The following is a 23,821-nucleotide window of genomic DNA, read 5'->3' as shown; positions in this document are numbered from 1 at the left end:
AGTTTCACTCACTACGGCCAAGCGGAATCGATAAGCTTTCAGAAAATATATAACTTCTAAAGATTTAATTCAGTCTTCTACTGGGACTTTTGCTGTTTATCGAGGGTGTGACAGAAAATTTCGGTGCCGCTGACTATAATCGAATGTTTTTCACATTTACCGTTCGATTGACCAAGTACCATTCAAAGTATATTTTTATGGGTTAGTACTGTCAGATTGTGCTAGGTACTTCACATTAACCTTGTACAGCGATCAATAAAGGCTAACAGCACAGTACCACTTAATTCTAGTAACTTCTATCACCACTGTAATTAACTAAAAAAAGGTAACAAACGACCTTTTCTGTGAGAAATGTATTGTCAAGCTCACGCGCATACACTGCTGGCGACATTCTAAAGCTTCGTTTTGCCCTCCCTACCATAAGCAATACATCACGCGACTCTCGATTCCACTTCTTGGAGGTCCATCACCCAGCTCCTCCCCCCCCTACGAATTTCCGTCCTGGTCTCCAGCATCCCTGCTGTACGTGTGGCTCATTCTCCTTCTTTCCCCTGTCAAGACGATCCCGCAGACAATCAGTTGTGAAGTGCAGGCTTGGTGGGTGCCATTCCGCTCCTCACAGCATCCTCTCGGCTGTCTCCTTCTGTGGCGGGGGAAACTTGCCGCGCGCGCTTCCGATGTTGGCACCGCAGCATGAGCGATCCTACCAACCGGCGCCTTCCTTCCTCCAGCCTCCCAGAATTATTTCCATATATTTCAGGAATCATATTAATGAATTTATCTAACAGTTCTGATCAGCACGAACAGCAGAGGGAACAAAAATACATCTTACATGCTGTTGTTTCGCGGAGACAAGTGCGAATGACCGTTGGTTTTGCGTAAGGTGAAAACTAAAACTCGAATATTCGCGTGTTTAAAAAAACAGGCTACAACGGAATTAAATATATTAAATTTGTGCCGGCATGAAGCGATCTACCTTTTCTACGTAAAGGGGGCCTTTGAAGGGGACAGGGACGATGCAGCGTTAGCTGCATAGCTCTCGCGTCTGATTAATATTAGGCTATATCGTATCAGAACCTTCTTGATCAAGTTCATCAAAAGTATATGGAATAAAAATGTCAAAGATTTTAATAACAACCAGTCATTCAACAACTACCAAAAATTAGTGTGCCATCTCAATGACAACTGAAACACTATAGTCTACATTGTATTGCATTAATGTTACATTATATTGCAATCGAGATGTAAAAAAGACACTACCAAAACTTATAGTATGGCAGCAAATGGCAAATAAAACATTTGACAATGCAAAAGGCCGGCCATATTTAAAAAAAATAGGCCTATGTTGCCGTTAAAATGGAACATGCATATTGCTTTAAATGAAAAGATTATTTTGTTTCGGTAAATATGTTAAAATAGGTATATTTGACAAGCCTCTCAGAAATGAGAAGCTGCCAGCAATTCTTTTTGATCAGAGAAAACATTTTTTTCGACTTCAAGCGCGAATATTGGCAGAAAAGAAAAATGTATTGTGTCTTCACTGAAAGAGGGTACATAATGATATTCACAATGAGACCCCCTGCAGAGATGGAAGGCAAACTGTTCCTAAGCAACAAAACACATTTTCTTTCTAAAATACGGGTGAGGTTTTGGGAAATTTCCCCATTTAAAATCCACAGTTCACATTCTGGGCATGGATTGTGTATGAGGCAGAACTCCATGCTATAAAGATCCTTAACCAGTAAGGCTATCTGTCCCCTAAACATGTCAGACATTACATTTTTGTATACAGGCCACATGTGGTTTAATAGCCTACAATTCTTTGAAAGCATGTAACAGCGTCCAGTTGCAGTCCGTTACAACTCAATTACGACACATATGCAGCCTACCCGAAGCGTGTATAAGAAAGCAGGGAGACTGGTACTGTAAATAAAATTATTTCTCTTTGGTAACACAACCTTAAACTGAATACAATTATTTGATGGCTGATTTTAGGCTGCCATCTAGTGTTACCATTTAATTGCCTGGTTTCCTATGGATTGTTTACAGTTATACAGTAGATAAGGAATGCCTTATGTAAAATAAGGCGCCCGATCATGTGCTTGTTCAGTTTTGTGTTAGTGTATACAAACTGCTCAACCCTTAAACCCAATTAATTCTAAGGCATTTAGCAAAATACAAGTTATAGCAGACTTCAGTTTTGAGTTAATATAATCTTTGGTAATTTAATAGTAAATAAAATTATTTAAGTATGTATATTTGTATCATAAGCAAACACTATTATTTACACTTCCTTTCAGGAGTACATTTATTGGAAAATAAACCACTGTGAACAGAAAGCACCACCTGTTCTTTTCCTTAATAATAATTAATAATTACATAAAAATACACTGCAGAGCATCACATTTGTTTTGTTAAAAAAGTACAATATCTTTACCTTAAAAATAAGCTTAAGAATGCTATACAGAAATATGCACCTTCAGCAGTGGTCTTAATTCTGTGCTATACGGTGTCTTTTCCACTAAAATGCAAATTGGGGCATTTTTGTGTTATTGTATCCATCAACATATTCATCATAAACTATTAAGAAAAAATAATCATCCATATCATTTTAGCTCTACACTTGATGTTTTAATGCTAATTCAAAGATCCAATCAGAAATATAACCAGCAAACATTTTGTTATGTATTTTTTGGAGTAATGTTATGTAAGAAAGTTTAAGCCTGCTTAAATTGAAAAGCCATTTGACAACATTTTAAGGTCCCATTAGTCACACTAACCGTGCTTATGCACACATGCAAGCACGCACACACACACAGACACGCACACTTTATGTGTGCGTGCAGTGCTCATGTTTTATAAATTACAAAATTACTTCTTGAATATAAACTATGGATGTAAAGCATAAGTTAATTCCTTATGCCACACCTGTTTAAGTATTTGTGAGGAGTGAGTGGTGTCTAGGACAGGCTGTTTTCATTCAGTATAAGTAAATGGGTAATTACTGGGACCTGATATAAAGTGTTATACCATTACTACTATGCTGGAACCCAAGCAATGACTAAACTAATAACGTTCAAAGAAAATTCATTTATTTTGTACAACACAAAGTACAAAGCAAATTATTTCAAATGGTGTTATACAGATCGTTTTCTTTGACTCAAACTCTGTTATGTCAGTCTTCAGTTATTGTTGGGAATAATCTGGACCTACGTGTGGTTGGATTAACTTTCCTCCATCAAAACAAAAAACAAAAAAAAAAAACTACATTAAACAAAAGAAATATCTGAAGATGTTTTTGGTCAAGTTATTTACTCAAACCTGAGCTATTTCAATTAGTGAGGCTATTTCTATTACTTCAACAAATCTACCCCCGTAAACATCCCAAAGGCACAGAACAGCTGACAGTGCAAACCTTGTAAATATTACCATCCATCTTAAATCAGAACTTCTCTTAGACAAGTAGTGGTCATCACTAGTTGCAGCTGCTGCGTGAAACTCAATTCAATTTTGACTGTTGATGCCATAAACCCACACCAAGTCATAAATCTGCATCAAAATAAAGCACGCTACCACAGAACATATCCACCATTAAGGTCTGCTCTAGACTGATTTTTTTTCCTGTTTCAACATAAACAATGAAATAAAAATCACAAACACATATCTATAGCAGTCACATTAAACAGTGTGAAAGTATGACATCATACATATGAATTATTTCCTGTAAATCTACCGGTCTTGGGATAATGCCACTGAATAAGTCAGAAGGAAAGAGCTGCGCCTCCATCTAGCGGACAAATCTAGAACTGCAATGAATTCCTTCGTAGATTTACCCACTGTTTCTTCTGCAGCACTGGATAGCTGCTGCCCTCTTCTGACACTGTCTATACTTAGTGGGACTTGGTGAGATGCGTTGTTTTTCTACCGGCTGAGCCTCAGCTTGATAGAGTTCTTCACCACTGGAATGGGGTTTGGTGGGAGAAGGGGTACATCAGAAAGATCTGTGTTGAGCACTCTCTGAAAGAAGAAGAAAAGGTAAGATTCACATTAAATACAAAATAATTCAATATGTTTGAACAATTTCCTCTTACAACTTTAAATTATGAAATAGTTGTACATTTGTTTTTTTAGCTTCTGAAGCTAACAAATATATGTTTAACAGAAAAAAGTTACTTTCTTTGGTGTTAGCATTTGGATTCTAACCAAAAAAAGAACATGTTTTAATAATGTAGTTACAATTTTTTAAAAGTGAGATAAAGAAGTCACATCTAACATTCTACTAAATGAATCAATGGCTTACAAAATGGCCTATAGCCTACAAAATTCAATTTCAATGAAGAGCAAATTACACTTGCATGCTTTCAAGGTACCTAAATTAAGAATTTCCACAAATTGCTGAAGGTTGAATACGTACATTAATGGTAATGCATACATGTAAACCGTGGTAAGCAGTAAGTTCTCCTGTTGAATATTCCTACCTGTGTGACTGGAACAGATGCTGTGAATTTGTCCTCCGGATCCTGCGGAGTGAAGAAATTAGAATTCTGTAACAAATCGGGATAAAGCAACTGCACAAAATCCTGACAAATACGGTGACAAACTGTCACCAAAACTTATCTCACACTGCTGGGACAGTTAATCTGTACCAGAATGTGCATGAAGATAAAAGCTGAATCATGCATAAATATGGGTATTGCCTCATATATATATATAATTTTTGTTGACATCATACTCATTTTACCATTCGATCTGAATTAAACTAACACCCATTTGTGATACTTTCTGTGAACGCACTTGCTTAAGCCCTACATCACCTAAACTGTCACAGTGGTGGCTGAACACAGGCGTTGCACTGATATCAGCTGATGAACGTCAATCGTGGTGGAAACAAACAGGGCGCACCTACAGCAGTGTCCTTCACACCACGTGTGCACAGGGTGGAGGGACAAGTTCTACCATCAGTCTGTCTACAGAGATTTATTTTGATAAAAGAATTTAAATAGCAAATTCATGACACATCGCTGGGAGTGTCTGACTGTTTTTACTGTGAATAATTCATTTCTGTAATCTTATAATATTTAGTTTTTACTGAGCGGCCCTCTTGGCTAGTTCTCCCTCGTAAAAGACACCGTATATCTTCATGGGACCATATGCCTGGTTAAATTTTTAAAAGTGCACAGCCTTTTGATCACTGTTTGGGACATAGTATGAATGTTTGGGACATTCAGAGTTATACATTTCTACCCTGGCGAGCAGTCACATTTATACACAGCACCAGAAATAGGCCACAGTCTTAAGCGACCAGAGGTCACGGCATCACCGCGAGATGGAGAGAGCAGCAGAGTACATCTCCATGATTGTTTTTCGTGCTGTCAGTTCCAGGGCATGTGAAACGCCAGGTCACAGCACCCTGCATATAAGCAGCTGAACTACGCGGGGCCTCTGTTCCCTGACCGTACAACCCCACTGGGGCCCAGAGTGAATCATCATCTGCTGGCTCTGCGCAGTGAGACGGTTCCAGTACGCGGTGTGAGCTCAACGCGAGGGGTTACACCAGTGATCTGCCCCGCTTGTGATGCAGCAGAAGAACTAAAAACAATCATGACGTCTAGATCTCAGAGAGGCGTTGTGATTGGAGGTCTCTCGGCAACGGATCTCTTTTGGCTGGACAGCACAGAGACTGCTGCCTGTGAACGCCTCAGATAGCAAGGGATGATGTACTTAATCGGCCCAGTCTTTAAAACATCATGTCAAAAGCACGCAACAGTTCTGTTATTATGAGGGGCACACTGGATCACTTTGGACAACTTTGACTCCTTGGTTATTCTCCAGATTTGACATTCAAGTTAAACCAACTTGGAGCCTGTATCCCGTCACCTTTTTATATGTTTGAGGGGCACAAAGTGATCTAGAGCCTACGGAATGTGTCACTTACACAAAGCACAACTGGTCCTAACAAATTTACCTAGAGGACTAAAATAAAAACATAAGAATGCATAAATAAAAAGATCATTTACTTCTTGGTTTCATGTCGTGTAGACAAACCCACCTTGAACTGTTCAAGTTTTTATTTTACAAGGACTCCATGACCATTAGGATATACATTTAAAAAAAAAATTTTAAAGAATGTTTCCATACCTTCCCTTCTCCATCTTGAGATTGACTCATGTCTTCACCACTCTGCTGTAATGACACATTAAAATAATTTACAGTCATAACATTTAAGCTCAGAGTGATGACATATTTCTTAGTTGAAGTAAACCAGCAGGAGGCTACCTCTGTGAACTACATCAAACATTCAGACTGCTGTGAAAGAATGCTTACCATCGGCTCTACAGATGATGTGGCCTCAGAGTCCACTGCAGTGCTGTCCGTTTCTGTTGCTGGGTCCTGAGTGCCACATATGGAAGAGTTATGAGTGGATTTTACCAAGAGACTGAAAGGATTCACAAATTTTCAAACTTCGAGACCATCACAAAAATCACTTGGGGTAAAATATGCAATCAAGTACACATGAAATGTTAAAATAACAAAACGCTGAGCATCTGAATTCAGCAAAGAAATATCAGGCCACTGAGTGAAAGGAAAAGTGTTTGCAACCCAGACAAAGAAAATGGCAACTTTTACAGCGCGTGGTATTGCACAAAAAGGCCTCAACGAATAAGAGGCACGTCATATTTATATATTTACACTATGCAATACTTACAAGCATTTCTGCATTGTGTTCAACGACCGTGAAACACCAGTGTAATTTGCTATTCCTGGCCAAAGATGTGAATGAAGTACAACATCAACGTGAATATGAGCAGGTGTGTATATGAGTTCTATAGTGCAGCACAGAGGTTAAGTGAAAGACTTCTGAGTGTTGTGTGTGAGACATAAAGAGTCCAGCCCACCTCCTCCAGTCTGGGCCTCTTGCTGCTGTCCTCCATTAAAGGGGAGCTGGTCCTCTTCAGCGCCGGCTTGGGCGTGGGAGGTCCGGCGAGAGGGGGGGAGGGGTTCGCCGCTGGAGCGGAGGCCGCCGCGCGAGGACCGCCGGACTTCTGCCCGTTGGACACGCCTGCGACAAAGCAGCGGTGAGTTATCACGCGCGACTGGCGTTCTCCGAACACCGACAAGGTTAAAAACGGGCGGACACACAAACCTCCTGAGGAGTCTGCAGGTCCCACAGCGTCAGCCTTGGCCTGGGGGTCCGAAGGGCCGGTCAGAGCAGGGACAGGACTGCGCCGTCACCAGAGAGGAAACAGAGAGAGACAGAACACTGCTGAACACACCCGCATTCTGTTACTGCAGACAACCAAAGGACTGCAAACAGTGGCAAGGGACCACTGAAGAGACCAATTCGAGCTGTGAGCATTTCGCAGAAATTGTATTTTACATACTTAACCATCACCTAAAATGCTAAAATAAGCAAATGAATGAATTCATAAATAAATATAACTGCAGACTTTCAGCATCCCAGAAGTCAAAGCAATGATTGAGAAAAGCAGTCTTCTTATTTCTTTCTTTCTGGGTGCACATTAGCACATTAGCAGGAAGCCATGTAAGCGGTCTTTTAAAAGCTGAATTGGTTGGGATGCCCGCGGGTGGAAACGGCATAAGGAGTTAGCGAGCGGCCTGGTGCCTGAAGCGAACAGACTCACCCCGGTGGATTGGAGGCGTGGCTGAGCGGGCAGCTCTTCAGGGCAGCGGTGGGCGAGGGGATGGACATGCTGTTGTCGCTGTCCAGGGACAGGTCCAGACTGCTCTCGTTCAGCAGACGCACCCCCTCCGTCGAGTGCTGCCACAGAGGGAGAGTTCAGATCTCTCAGGACTGACACGGCACACTGAGAATGCACTCATTTACTGAGAATGCACTGTATGTGCTTCAACCAAACTTAAAAACTGAAACACAGAAGCATTTAAACACACACTTTTGATGTAAAGTCCGTAATGTAGCTGCTAACTAAACAAAGCCTGATTCATTCACCAGTGATGTCCATTTACTTGAGTAATTAAGGATAATATTTATTTAATTATTTAACAACAAATAGGCAATTGCAACAAATATGACCATTAAAATGAGTAAGATAATATTAATATACAGACAATTAGCCAACATTACAGAACGTTCATGGAGAACACAGCCAGGTTTGAATTTGTTGTTAGCATGAGCTAATGCCTTGTTGAAAGCGTGTCAGAATGTCAGACAGGATAACATTAATGGGAATTGCAAGCTGATGAAATTCCTAATTGGGCAGCACCTTAAAACAATGAGGTTTGCTTGAAGCACATCTTACCTTCCTTCTCTTCTGTATGACCAGGTTTGGCAAGAGCTGATGAAGCTGTTTCCTCTTCACGTGCATGGCTGTGATCTTCATGTCCGGTTCAAACATTTTACTGCTTATTGCTTGTCTGTATACTGGTATAAAAAAAACAAAACAAAAAAAAAAACACTGAATTATTGGATTTAAAGACTTTTTTTCCTGGGGAAAATATATTAACATATACCCATTCTTGGCCTGTATAATGCCTATGGACATACTTCGTAATTAGTTAAAAATAAAACTATGTACTGTATATTACTGTGCATTATGCAATGCCCAGATGAAGCACAAAATCTATAATGTCACAAAACAGAAATAAAGCACATATTACACATATTTTTAATATGTATGCAAGGTAATATAAAGCACTATTTCATGGACAAAAGTAACCACCAAATCTCATGGTTCACCCAAAAAGAATCACTTTCTTCACAAAAAAGAATCATAATAGTTTAATCATTTTATAGACATTTATAGGTGAAATAAACCTTTTCATTTTGTCTATAAAATTGAAATTATAAATACAGATTTTAGTTCACAAAACGCAGTGTCATAATGTTGCTTACAAAATTAAATCTGATTAATTCAATTTTGTGATACAAAACAGTGTCTTTCAATCTTCGTCTTGGTCCCGGACTCTCCTTTTCTAAAAGAGCTCAGTTAATTAGGTTAGATTGAGATTTTAATTAAACACTGATCTGTGCTTCACAGCTGTCCTCTGAGAAGAATGTGTTGTTCAAGGTGTGTTTTGCTAATAAAAAAAAGCAACAATTAAAGGTTGTTCTACTTATTTTTGATTAAACGAAAGAACAACCATAATTAATGAATCAATCACTTGATAGTTACGCTCATCAAACGGAAAGCTTGATGAGAAACAGGCAGACCTCACAGGCAGACCGCATTAAATATGATCAAAATGGGCTCACCGGTGTCTGTGAAAGACTGGATGTCGTACGTCAGATCCACGTTGAGGTTTTCGGAGCCCTCCATTTTCTTGAATACGATCCCAATGACCCACATCGTGTTGAACTCTTGTCTAATCAAACAGAAAAGTAAAGTCCAGGGATGAAGTTACGTCAGACAAGCAAAACAGGTTTGTGAAAACAGAACTGGACTACATCCCCAGTAGTGCAGTGCACAGTCTGACTGATATTGCGATGCAGAAGGGAACAGTGTAATGGGAATGCCATTGAGGAACTCACTTCTCAGCGTCTTCTTTGGGACCTGGAAATGACTGTGGGTTCACATGTGCAAGTGTGATGAACTCATTCTTCTCCAGGTTCCCTACTAGAATGCGAATTTTCGACTCCACCAGGCCGACCCTGCAACCAAAATAGTGTTTGAGCATTTACGCAACTCCACTGTCACACCTCAAAGCCTGCATTAGTTGGAAAATTAGAAATGTAGAATTGTTTTTGTCATATAAAAAAATCTGTAACAGCAAATGCTCACTGAGGTTGTATTACACATAATGCAAACACAGGTCACAAAAATATTTTTCATCTAATAATTTGTGCCCCTGTCTCTAAGAAGCAATTTACTGATATTGAAAATAAAATTCATCATACATTGTAAAATGTGTCACATTGGAATTACACTCACCACTCCAGGTGCTGTTTTTCTGTTGGAGCGCTCGCTAGCAACACAATATAATGCCTTGGAATATAAGAACAGAACAATGCCATTATACGCTTAATAAAACAGTGCCGCAAAACAAAAGCAAGTGCAGCTGTTCACCTTCAGACTCATCAATAGAGGTGCAATTAGAAGGCCAGGAAATGCAGCACAGGAAGAGAGAAACACAAGGTCATGGTACAGTCCTCTTATCAGAGGCCAGCCTTCCAAATAATTCAAATGCAAAAACCACTACAGCCCAGTCTGTCAGCAAGAGTCAAGTCCAAAGAAAAATGGATGGACATATTCGCTGATACACCGAGGACAGAACTGCTTTGAGCTCGGGAAAACTGAATGACAAAACAAGGTAATTTACAAAACAAATTGCATACGGAGATCTGCACCCACAAGGGTAGCACTATTACTGATGCAGGCTGGTTTGCTCCGCACGCAAGAAAAAATATGTGACTCAAATGTGCACACATACTGATGGCCATTCAAATGAGATAAAACATCCAACTCAGGGGAAATTAATTATAACTCTTATCAGGTTCATTTCAACTGAACAGAGCAGATCTACTTCGCGACTGAAGATTCTCCACAATACCTCGAGGAGATTGAGTATACACCTTCTTCATAAAGCTTTAGTTCTCACAGGCAGAACAAAAAAGAGGCGACCTTTTTACTAATTAAGCAGCGGTATAAATGTGTTACACTCCAGGTAACTGACATGTTCTGTGATTGAGGGGGAAATTGCTAAATGCTAAATGCTAAACACTGCTTCCACACCAGTGCAAAATGTCACTGACCTGTAACCTTGGAGGTCCCTGGTAAATCCAGAGACATGTTTGGAGGTGGGGAAAGGGGGGGGGGGGGGGGTAAAAAAAGCTTGGAAAATAAACTGACCACAATTAGCTCACAGAAGGGTATCAGGTAAATTTATTTGGTAGCTTGTCCTAGTTTTAAGGCTATGGGGTTTATCAAACCAAAAGTCTTCCATTACATTTTACATAGTAAAATATAGGGCATATGTGAATGCACCATATAATTATATAGATACACTAGCTTTCAATTGGCAGTTTTGGTAATGAACACACAGCCTAATGAATGTAACTCTTTGGGCCTTAGTGGAAAATGAAAAGGTCTCAGACAAGAATACATATATTTTTTATTCAGAACATGTAGTACACAAACCAATGCAAACTGTATGGAGCTTATTGAGAATATCCCTAAACTATTGCTTTATTTAAAAAAGGTAATCCAATAATATCCCTTCTCTTATTTTAATTATATATAGACTGCTTACATAATCTTCAGGCACCACATCTGCTGATCATTCTAACCTACATATATAGTATAGTTTTTGTGCAGACAGAAGGATGCTCTTGATGAAACATCAGTAGAAAACTACTAACAGGGCCGTGCACTGTAGTGTGGAGTATAAGCTCACATTCAGCCTTTTACAGACTTCCTGAAATAAAGATTTACGTATTATCTGCCAAGAAAATGTTGTTTATTCTAAAAAGTCAAAGTAACACTTTACATGTGCATGAGAGAAAAAACAGCAGGTCATACACACAAATTCCAAGAATGGTATACGCTCATGCAAACTAAGCAGTCATACAATAAACTGAAATGTTTGTTGAAGAACGATCTTCTGTGGAAGTTATATTTGAGGACCTTTAAATCCTTTTTTGAAGAGCTGGGGTCTTCAAAAAGCCATTCTTCCATTTCTATGGTAAACAACTGAAAGGGAACTGGGCCTTATAGTGACTATACAACTTTTTTCACATTATCACTGCTGTTAATTTTCCACAGTATGCACTTTTTCAGAAGCCGTTTTAAGCTTTTTTAAATTTTTTTATTTAGTTCATGGAAACCAAAGCTTCAAATACTTTTGAGAAGTATTATACATCTTCAAAGGCATATGGGCTTACAATACAATTAAGTAATGCAATAGCAGAACCACAATCTGATTGCCATTGCTACACAGTAAGTTTTATGCAAAATCTACATACATTTTTTTCTTAAATTAAATTGCGGAATCAGTTATTTTTTTATGCATAAAACAAATTTGGGATGTCTATCAAGAAATATATTTTCTAAACTGGATATATAAAACTATATACCAAAAATATATGAAATATAAAACTGGATCTTGGATGAAAATGTTCTTTCCCTGGTTGGTTTTAAGGTGTCAATTCATGACACACATTCTTCACTACTCCCACTACCTGTAAAGTGCAGCAGGGGCCTAAATTAGGGCCAATTTTATTTAACCATAATATGTGCTCTTATTTGTAGTACATTTTAGAGCATGGTTTGTCGTATCACTCCAAGGTTATAAGTGTCAAAAATCTGTTTAGCACAACTTATATTATAGAACATTATATGAAGCATTGGTATGGTTTTTTTTTTCTCTAACTATAATATACACCATGGGTGCTGGATCATAAGCAGGACTATGCTCAACTTCATTCTATTCTGCATAAAATAACTTGAATGAAACCTGATATAAATGATCTTAGTGTTCTTTTAAATGCAGACTTGGGATTTATGAAGCAAATGACTTATCCCAGGCATGCTGGTTCCAATGAATATACAAAGAATTTAAAGACAGTGAAGATCTGAACCATGAAAATTCTCTCATCCAAACTTCACAACTGCAATGCTCTCCATCTGAGTGGAATTTAGACTGTATTATTATTATTATTATTATTCCAAGTAATAAAAAGGGTCTGCTTTCAAGGCTTCTGTAGGCATAAACTGTATTCATTATTATTTCTGTGTATCATGCACTACGTCTTGTTTATCATACTGTATTTGATTGTCACAATAGTAGACATACAAAAATGCAGGGTGAAGCTGCATTTCAGAAGCTGTAGCACTTGAAGAACCAGATAGCACTGTAGAATTCAACTGAATACCAGACTTTGCAGAGGCACTAGTAAGTGCATCATTTATAAATTAATGGAACAATTTGTCAGGATACTTAGACGGGTTTTGTTTGAGCCATCTCATAACAATTATAGATTCACTGAAAATAGTGGGCGAATAAATAAATAACAAAGGCCTATTCTCATCACGCGATGTTCTTATTTTCCAAACGGACCAGATTCAATTACCAAGTGGCCAGCATGCCAATGCATCTCAACTGAATCTCCCTGATTAACAGTAAACCGAACGTGATTAAAGTCCCCAGTAAGAGGTATAAACACTGGCCTAACTGAACTTAGACACACAAAGTTGTGAGAGGGCAAGCCACCGCTCATTAGCCTCAACAAGGCTCATTTTCATGGGGGACTACAAAGAGTATAACAAGCATATCATTAAAAATTTCCAGCCATGCATTTCATAATGGGCTAAATGTCAGGTTGGGTTTTAAAGTTACATCTAATGCCAAAGAATCACTGTAACTTCTCTAATTACGCAGTGGCTTTATGCAAGTTATCACCAAGAACAGAATTTTTAGTAAGTGGTCTGCACTGGTGTCATTAGACTAATATTGATGAAAAACAGGGAAGACAAAAGAAAGCTATTAAAAACAGACTAACAAGAAATACATAGTACAATTTGTGTACTAAAGCATTTTATTTGAAATTCATACAATTTAATAATGCACAATGATAAAAAAATAAACATTTTAATAATGCAACTATTCTACCTACCTTCTTTAAATCAAATAAAAAAATAGGGGCCTGCAATACTGATTGTGGATTGTGCTCCAAATGGATAATAACATTACCTGTGAAAGTTACACTTCTGTACTAAAGAAAAACATTTAAGAACATGAGCATTATGCACCCAGTGTTTGAAACAACCTCAATGTCAGTGATAAAGGATAGTATAAGTCAAAAAATTGTTTGGAGTCTTATCTGCATATGTAGGTCTTTATTTCAAATCAACACTGACTGGATCACAAATCATACAAAAATCATGTATGCTAAGAAAATGCTTTGTTTTAAAAAATAAATCTTTATTTAAAGAAATATGTCTCACCACGTGTGTCCAACAAGATAAACAGTTTAATACATACTTGTATTTCTGAAAGAAGTTTGGTGCTTCAAATAGTTTGGACCACTCTGCTTTATTCTGCAAAATTTCATCTGTGATGGCAAGACCTGTCAATACAAAACACACATCTAAATAGACAGTACAGTGTTTCACCAAATTTACAATGTGCCCAATGTGACAGGGACAGTCTGCTCATAAATAGGATATTATCATGGACACAATAATTTAATGTGCCTGTGGGTATTTCTATTCACACATTCTGCATAAATATTTAACTGCATGTATATTAAATTCATATGAAACTCGACTAAAGACACAGGAAACTATTAGCTCCAATATATTAGCACGCGGTTACTAGACAGATTTAAACAAGCAATGGAGACGGCAGAAAGGACCGAACAAACGGTTGCCGCACGCACTGACCCTGTTTAAACTCATCAATCATGACAGCCCGGGTGGACACAGACACATTGTAGGTGGAGTTCTGCTGGGGGTAGGCTGGTGTGATGATCGGCATCAGATGGTACCTGTCACTGGGGGTGACCTGAAATGACAGTTTGTACATTTTTGCTATCAAGCAACTATATTCTCAGGGCATGGATAGTTCTCATATCTACAAAAAAAAACAAAAACAAATGTATTCCTTCCGATGACATTAACAATAATGTTCTAATCGTGTTATACTATTACTAATGGCAGAAGGACCCTATTTTGTATTGTTACAGATGTAAATAAGCACGAAGTATTTGTTAGTGGACAAATAATTTGACTGAACAGACAAATTATATACTACCCTAGGGTCCCACACAGGGAGGTTGAGGTTGCAGTCCTCAGGCTGCTTCAGAAGGACTGGGTTTGGCCATTCCCTAAGCGAGAAAGAGGCGTAAAAAATAACCTTCTCCACAATGACATAAACAGCGTTAGCTAGTTAGCAAGCTTGCAAATACAGAAAATTTTGCCAGATGTCATACATGTAACATATTCCCATTATAAAATAGACAATCAATTTTTTGGAATGTACGTATGTTTTTGGAGTCACTAATGCACCGTCACTCAGCAGAGGTAGGGACGCTACTAAAAGTTTCAAAAAAGGCCAAGGGGTTACAAGTTAGCTATAGTACAAACGATGCAACAGGCTCCCTTCAGAACATATTACAGCCTGTCCAGATTACGACTTTTCAGTCACTATTTGCTATTATTTCCTCCCAACAACTCCCAAGAATATCCAGTCCAAAAAAATGTATTATTATATCCAGTAAATGTCCATTTTCTCAACACCACAAATGATAATAGTAAAGGGTTATAATTATTATTTTTTTAATGTTGCTCTTTCTTTCGCAGCTCACCACTTTGAGAAGACCAGGAAGAACTTGTGCACTAGTGTGGATGCCACAGCATTGGGGTACAGTTGGCAGGTCCTGGCAACGAGCATGGCCCATGACACCCCACCCAAAAAGCCAAGGATGTTGGAGTAGATGTTGTGACCTAAAGGGATTGCAGTCAACAACACCTTATAAGATATATATATATATATATATTAGTTGACATATTTTGCTTGCATTATTTACAGGAAAAAAAGCATAGACAAATAGCTAAACTGTGTCTTCATTAAACAATACTACAGTAATCTAATGCAAAAATGTGTGCGTGTGTGGCGGTGTGTGTGTGTGGGGGGGCAAATACAAGGAATTCATTAACATTTTTATGTATAAAGCTATCTTTGATATCTAATATTCCTTTCAATAACAAAATAAACTCAAGTTACATGAAAAGGCAGCACGGCTTCCAAAAGAAGCTTGCAAAAAGAAGAAGAAAACCACCATGAGGAGGCCAAACTCACGCTTAGCCCACAGCTTGATGGCCCTCAGGGTAAGTCTAAAGTTCTCAATGTTCGGTACCAAGTGCAAGATCTCATCAGTCACTCTGCAGCCTGTCAATGAAGGTGGATAAAACTGCTAATCTGCATATCACATTCAAAGACCAGTTAAACATTCAACTGAAATCTGAGATGAGACACGCACGAACAGTACTGTGATGATCTCAAAGGACCCAGCTGCCCCGTCGTCTAACTTAAATCATAAATTTGACTATAAAAATTACCAATGAACTGCAGATGAAACAAATGTGTGCCATTGCATTTATGAAAACAAAAACACACCCCAATTCAAATTGCAATCTGATTAACATTGGGAAGATGTTAGTATATACCTACAACCAACATGCTCTTCTAGACCCATTTAAAAACATACAACACATCTACTGTTGCCCATTATAAATCTTTTCCAAATGTCAGAGATGATTATTGATTACAAAACACTTTTTGGTATATTACCATAATAATGATTTTTTTTTTTTAATTGGAGCTTAAAAAAAAAAGAATAAATAAATGTGCAACTTAAAGTACCGGGCTACATATTATGCAGTCTGTAACTATTTTAAACATGATTAAGTGATTTCAGATGAAAATATGATATGAAAATACTGTTGTTCTGGAAATGACACTTACCATTAAGGCTCCTGATGCAACGGATGTCCAGATTCTTGAGCAGACTATCATCACGCAAATCCAGATCTTCAGGAATTGTTTGCAGGGCTAACCGGGCAAACAAAATATCAATCTATAAAAAAATAAAATAAAAACAATTAAGAAATTATGTTCGTATTTCAGAATGTTCAAGTCAATAAATATGTTAAAAGTAACATTTTATTTTACTGAATGTGGTACTTATAGATCAGTCCACATTAAGGTAAAGAAAAAGTACTGGGGCTAATCCATTGGCCAAAGACATACTGCTGCAACAAGTCCCCACAGTGCTATAAACAGGAAGAATCCATTCAGTTTTTATTTTTATTTTTTTTATTTAAGGTTTGGAAATTCCACAGGAAATGATCTGCTGTGGTGCGGCACCACGGCAACATTTAGAGCACGGCAATAACATAAATCCCTGAAATCAAATAAATTTTAATGTGATTACTAACAACATTCAATACAAATTTCTGAAAAAAAAACCTGACCACCACAATGCGAGACACCGCAAGAAAAAAACAAAACACTTCATTAGTCACCTTCACCCACTGAAATGTGTTTGCATTTAATCAAAGTTGGGGGGCTAGTCTATGTTTATTCCTGGATTTGAATGCACACCAACCCACTCGGCTAATATATATATATACATACACTGAATGGTGTATATCATTATATATATATATATATATATATATATATATATATATATATATATATATATATATATATATATATATAACACACAAACAATATAATGAATGAACAAATGAATGAACGGCTTGAGTCCCAAATCAAGGAAAATACCTCAATGCCATCAAATGATAATTTTATTACTGGAACAAATGCTTCCTCCACAGCCTGAAAGAGAAAGAGAAATCATGAGTCATATCTGGAAGCAAAATATTCCTAAGGTGAAAGCTAGCCATAGTGTGGAGCATAATGTACCAGTACCAACAAATCTTGATATTTTCATAGAAGCAATTCACATGCTGGTGAAATCCAACCCATCAGAAACATTAAAACAGCCATATTTACGAAATATGGAACTGCAGATGCAGTACTTATGCATGATGATTGTATAAATATGCCAGTGATGCCTGAATTTATACCATCCCTGAACCACCCACAACCAAGAGATGTGCTGAGTCTCTTCAGGTGCTACCTGTTTTGGCATACAAGGCTACATTTCCACTGGAAATACAGACTATGGCCTTGAGAAGGCTTTAAACATTAAAATGACAAAAATCATAAACAACTACTTAACACCAGGCCTAGCAATGTAATTGCTAAAAACTGAAATTGCTGCAAAAGAAGTAACTGTCAGTTTTTTTGCAGAGTTTTGACATTTCTACCTATTAATTTTGAGAAATAATATCCTAAATGACAAAATGTAAGCGAAACTTGCTGCCTTTTGCGACAACTGACCCATTTCACAAGAACCAGCACCCGGAACTTATCAGCAGCTACGTTCACAAGTCTGAAAGCAGACTGATGGTTGTTGGGCCTACTCTCATTTCTCACTCTAATCGGCACATTATTAAGTGGAAATGCAGTTCTTTCTGTCCCGTCCTGCCAGAGCTAACATTTCACCACTTAGCTTACATTGATCTTTGATAAATTGTATTTAAGCTACAAAGAGCTGACATAAATGGCACTCGTCAGACCAAGCAGCCAAATGCATCCTTACTGAGCCATAGCTCTGGGAAGACGATGTGAGGCTGTACACCGAATCAAAAACAACAGTGGATGGATACATGCATTATACAAAGTAGCGGCTTATTATTTATATTAATAGGGTCTGTGTAATTCTGTGTAATAAAATTGCATATATTAAAATGAATTAGGATGCTTGGGTGGTACACCCAATGGCCATTATGTATTTATATATATATAAATATATATATATAGCAGTCATTTAATTGCCTCTGCCATCTAATGCTTTCTTTCCTACATAACGTCTGTTGTTACTATATTGATTATCTTGCTAGTGGTTCCTGAGGGTTCCAAAAATATTTTTATAAAGATACACTGCAATAAAATGCTTAAGTGTAGTCAATTAATTTCACATTAAATAACATCCCACTGAGCATGCATGCATGATTAAGCAATGATTTCACTCCTGAGAAGCTTTCCTACCCTCAGGTCTTTGACCTCTTCTTGTTCTTTCAGCTTCTCATAAAATGAAGAGAAGAAGTCAATTCTTTCCACGTGGCGTGGGGCAACACAGAGAGCGTCAATATCAGCACCTTCAGGAGAATCATAACCAAAGTCATTATTTCTAAATAAAATTTTTTAAAACATGTCAACATTTCCAAAATCACACTCCCTTTAGACAGCCTACTCCACAACTTTTGCAAGAGAAAGCAGTTTAGGGCCCATTCATTCCCCTGGTGTTTGGTTTTGGAAACACAATGTCTCAACTGACCAAGCACTTTCATTTGAACTGGAATGGTGCATTGTCCGACTAACGCCAACCATGCCTTTTTAAACACACAAAAGGCCCCTTTAAGAAATATACAAACACACACACACACACCGCATTTTACATGAAAACGTATAAAACCGTTACTATCCAATTACCTTTTGTATGAACTCCTAACCTGTAGGAGCCAAATGTGAATATTTTTCCTCCAACGCTTTCAATTAAAGACATGGGCAAGTTCTGAAAGGGAAAGAAAAGAACACATTAACAGTCACATTAGCACATGTGGCCTTTCATTCAGCTGTAAAACAAACAAAGGATCAGAAACCAGTTTAAACTCTGACATCACTGTAAAATACTTTTAAATAGGTATCCAATAAGTTTGAGTGACTGTTTTCCAAACAGATACATTCACGAAAACAAAATACGTACCTTTGTTTCGCTGATGTCCCTGATCCATTCTTTAACCAGTGTATTTAATTTGCCTAAAACCAAAATTCTACAGAAAAAAATAAATATGTTATTTTAGACACCTTCTAATGGAGCACCTGGCTAAGCTTATATGTAATTAAATAAGGAATTAGGTTTGAAATGCAATCCTAGCAGTTATCACTATTATTTACATGCCAGTTATCTGACTGGAGCTTGAAATTCTCTCTACCTGAAGTTCAAGGTATGCATTTTCAGGCATTTCAGGACTGAACAGCCAGACATGATTTATTATTAAGCGCTCCAATTTTATGGTGAAATAAAGTATGAATGATTTAGGAAAAACATAAGGAGGTTTCTTATGCAATCGAAATTTCATAAGAAGACGCAATCGAAGGTAAGGGTTACGTGGTTATACTTTTGATCATACAGTTACAGGATATCTGCTTTGGGTTCAAATAAAATTCCTTTAACATCTTGAAAATTAGGTGCACGGCTTTACCTGCGCTGTAATTCGAGCTCTTCCTCAAACACGCCGTAAGGTTTCAACGCCTCCGTCAGCTTTCGGGTGAGTGCCAGGTCCACCTCTTTGGGCAGGGCCAGGCTGATTGGAGACGTGATGCCATAATGCTTTTGCGACGGTTGAGACGTTTGCACTTGATTTGCAGGACTGTACAAAAAGCAAACAACAACTGAGCTACAGAATTTACCACATAGGCCACATTTCATTTTTCAATGTGTGCACATGTACCTGTCATTTGTCCCTAGTCCATGCTACTTGGCAAGCTAGCAAGCTAAAACACTCACAAGAAATATTTTCATGATGGATAAGCCAGATATAACAATAATTAGTCAACTAGCTATCATTTTAACATTGAACTTCTTTACTGACAAATGAACATATCCGCACCGAGGTGGAAACACTTATCCCACTGTTAAGCTTGACTGAAGGACTCTTGGATAGCAGAGAGCACATTTCCAACGAGAGTGTGCACTTTTCTGCAACTCTCAAACTGCCTCAAACTGACCAGAAGAGTTGCAACAATAACACCAAAACACAATTAGACGTCCCAAATTGGGAGAAAAAAATATTTGACACCCAGCTAGAATGTATGTAGGCCTAATCAAGTTAATTAAAAGCTTTGTCAATTAAACATAGCTATTCAACACTACACACACTCTGGTGACTAAGCAAGACCAGCGTATTGATACACATTAATGGGGATTAATGAGAAGGCAAGGAAATGAGGGAGTCTTCTTAGTTGGGATGTCAATCCATTTAGGCATACCATACCAAATATGAGAAAGTCTAGTGTATTTGTCTATAATCTGGGGAAAAGTAAAAAATGCAAACCTCCAAATTCCAAGTGGATTATACACTAAGAATCAACGACCCTCTTTAGTCATGTTCACTTGATCATGGTCATTTTGGAATATCAAACTCTACTTTTTTAAGTGTTAAAAATGTGAACTCAAAATCACTCATTGACTTGACTATTTGAGATTTGCCAGAGTTGAATGAGTCAATGCCCAAGTTTGTAAGTTATCTGGTAAATCAAAAAAAAAAGAAAAAGAAAAGAAAGGTGGGAAAAGTACATGTATCTAAACTTTTTAATCGCATCAACTTTTTCAACTTGATTTTAAAAGTGGAAGCAAAGGCAATTTTTAAGCAGAGTTTATTCCTGATTTTAAGGCAGTAAGGAAATGTACTGAGTTGAACTAGCTTGAATGTGTTAAACTGTCAGAAACAGTTTGGAATAATTTGAATGGTTGTCCATTCCTGCTCAAAATGTGCTTACTACGGCAAGCAAGAAGAACCAGCTAATCTGAGAAATTCAAAAAAAAATCATAGCATTACCCCAGAAAGGGACATTTACAATCACATTATGTAACAAAGAAATTATGAAGAGGATGTAGAGTAGTATGCGCTGCTTGTAATTACTTACATTTAAGATCCAAACCATAGCCCACAACATCTAAAAAGTCTTTTTATGACCAGATGCTGACTCTAGTCAAACACACCAGCATGACGTTCACAAGGCAGGATTCTGAAGTGCTCCTATTTTAGAAGCATTTGCTCCGGAAAACGGATGTGTGAAAAATAATTTCGGAGCACATCTACTAATATAGGATGCATAAGTGTTCACCATTGAAATAGTGAAAAACTAACTCAAATTGTGACAAATTCATAGTCAAATGTAATATGCGCAGTGCCCATGACCTAGGAAAACCCGTATGAATCACTGTTGTTGCAACGGCTGTATGACATGATACACTATTTGAGTCGCTTACTCATAATTACGTTTTTAACCGCTTCTGGCTACGCCCCTGAAATGAACAAAAACGTAAACAAACATACAAAACCTGCTGCGGCCGTTTACGTGTTACTGTAAATGTGGAATCATAGAAAAATGTGTGTGGCCAGAAGGAAAATAGTTTGCAAGGTTCTGCTACGGTTTACAAAGTTTTGCAGTGACATTTGAGACTTTCTCAGAATTGGAGGGCGAGCTGAGTTGTAAACAAGAAGTAGCGAACGACTTAGCTAACGTTAGAGCTACTGTCACACTTCAAAAAAATCGCTTTGACAATAGTGCTCTGTAACCGTTGGTTCAATACAGCACCGTTTGCTCATCAACAAAAGAGCCCCGATTTGCATCGTCGCAGAAGTCCTCTTCATTCCAACAAAACTACACATCGCGTGACAGGTCACCAAGCATTCACGGTCTCATTCTGCCAACGAAACCTTAACTTACAACAATTACATAACACAAATCATAGACAAGTCTTATAATACACATCCTCAAAGCGAAATTTACCTAGCTAACCAACACTGTAAAAAATGAAATAAGAAAAGCATAACTTGCCAATAAATCGCTAGACTGCACCAAGCTAGCTACCACAACACTCGCTAGAAAGCGCGCAAACCATGGTGGGAAACTTTATTTACCAGAGGGCATTGCTATAGCTAAACAACTCAATGCAGTGCGACAATATAGGTCTATGCCCGACACACAGACGCTCGTTCCGTATATAATTGTAAACAAAAGGCATGGGGATACCGGTTGCATTAAGTTTAGTAGATAGTTAGCTAACTAGAGTTTGCTAAATTAATTCAAGTTGCAAAACCAAACCTCTTTCCGGTGTAGGTGTCAAGCGCATTTCACAACAAAATGTTGAGATGGTGCTAACATCGGACAGCAGACATTCAGGTAGCTACCACTGCTGACTAGGGTATGTCGGGAATCTGGTGACTGGTTTAGCGAAACTTTCAAAACGACCATCGACCAAGCACCTAGCTGAGGTAAGCGACCTAAAACTAAGGAAGTAATTTGTAGCCAACTAGCTAACTTATCTAACCGGTCATTTAGCGAACAGACACTGGCTAGTTTCCTTCAGTGTCCATTTTGGCGTGCCACCGCTGGAAATGTACGTTCAGCTAACCAATACTACCACATAAAATCAGCTCTAGTGTAAATTACCCAAACGTCAGTTAGTTAACGTTAACCAATATTACTCTGAAATAGGGGTACCTTGCTCACATTGACGAGTACCGTTAAATTCGCAATCTTAAACTAACATCCCAGCTAGCTAGCTATTCCGTAGTTTAACTGTAGCTAATGCAACTTAATCTAGCTAGATAGCTAGACGTAGCGAAAAGCTGGAGTTTCATTAAATTAAAGGAGGAATAAATGGAAACTATAAATAACCAGCTATTCTATGCATGAAATATTTAATTAAACTGACAGCTAATGCATTATAACGTTTGCAAAATCGGTCAAATCTCCGCCAAAAGTTTATCTCCGGTTAGCAGTAGGCCCAATCGCAATACATTTCGCTAACGTTAGCTAGATAGACTAAGTGTAGTTACGACTAGGTATGAGACAACGCTGAAAATATACTTACAAAGGCATGGTATTTACTTGCGTGCACGGTTAACACATAAAATGCCTTTTCATGGGACTTTCATCTTCACTGAATGTTTTGTTGTACCTATCGAGTGGCCCTCAATCTTCTGTTTTGAACATGGGTAATTCCCTGTTTCTATTCAACATGGCGCAACAGTGCTGCCACAGCAACCTTGAAGAATGACGTTGCATAAGCGCGCGTGTCGACTGTGCGTAGGGAAGATACCACAGGGACAGCACGCTGAGAAAGTTGGAGCACATTGGAGCTTCCATTGATACCAATTCATTTTCGAAAATAAAATTTACATTTGGTATTTTAAAACTACATTTAAAATCGTTATGTCCCTTAGTATGAGAAGATACAATTTTCTGGACGCATTTTTTACAGAGCAGATCTCGGCCAAAAATGGTTGTGGCTTTGAACATTTATTTGTGAACCACCCTTTTCAAATTGTTCCAATCCAAGTATTCAAATATATATGGTCAGCTTAAGCAAACAATGTTTTAATATTCAAATACTGATTCAAAAAACAAATATATTTGAAAGATTTTAGAAGTTTGAGGTATCTAAAACTATTTATCCCATGCCATTGTCTTGAGGGAC

General features: G+C 37.9%; 1 protein-coding gene and 1 long non-coding RNA gene across 4 annotated transcripts in view; one reads left to right on the top strand and one right to left on the bottom strand.

Moving 5' to 3' along the window:
* Positions 1 to 3,070: 3,070 nt before the first annotated feature.
* LOC135248013 (poly(A) polymerase type 3-like) lies at positions 3,071 to 23,412 on the bottom strand. Of its 2 annotated transcripts, none has more exons than XM_064322097.1 (23): positions 23,216 to 23,412; positions 19,815 to 19,982; positions 19,316 to 19,382; positions 19,042 to 19,123; positions 18,598 to 18,707; positions 17,266 to 17,319; positions 16,441 to 16,552; positions 15,775 to 15,864; positions 15,281 to 15,419; positions 14,728 to 14,800; positions 14,358 to 14,478; positions 13,957 to 14,041; positions 9,909 to 9,962; positions 9,509 to 9,628; positions 9,233 to 9,342; positions 8,280 to 8,401; positions 7,644 to 7,780; positions 7,145 to 7,221; positions 6,897 to 7,060; positions 6,325 to 6,390; positions 6,139 to 6,183; positions 4,479 to 4,520; positions 3,071 to 4,017 (listed from the first exon to the last, which is right to left on the bottom strand). In XM_064322097.1, the coding sequence occupies exons 1-23, from the start codon at positions 23,221 to 23,223 to the stop codon at positions 3,922 to 3,924; spliced, it is 2,142 nt and encodes a 713-aa protein (XP_064178167.1). In that variant the 5' UTR covers positions 23,224 to 23,412; the 3' UTR covers positions 3,071 to 3,921. The 2 variants fall into 2 exon arrangements, with proteins under 2 accessions (XP_064178167.1, XP_064178176.1); XM_064322106.1 differs by having other exon boundaries at positions 6,897 to 7,063; positions 7,151 to 7,221.
* The window catches only part of LOC135248031 (uncharacterized), a 74,132-nt gene continuing 72,613 nt past the window's right edge, over positions 22,303 to 23,821 (top strand). For both annotated transcript variants that reach the window (XR_010328355.1, XR_010328354.1), the window contains exon 1: positions 22,303 to 22,613. This is a non-coding gene — a long non-coding RNA (uncharacterized LOC135248031). The remainder of the gene's footprint in view (positions 22,614 to 23,821) is intronic.

This window comes from Anguilla rostrata, chromosome 1 (assembly GCF_018555375.3).
Source record: "Anguilla rostrata isolate EN2019 chromosome 1, ASM1855537v3, whole genome shotgun sequence".
Classification (NCBI taxonomy): domain Eukaryota; kingdom Metazoa; phylum Chordata; class Actinopteri; order Anguilliformes; family Anguillidae; genus Anguilla; species Anguilla rostrata.
The sequence above is the reverse complement of the archived record's forward strand: the minus strand, read 5'-3'. Positions and strand labels throughout refer to the sequence as shown.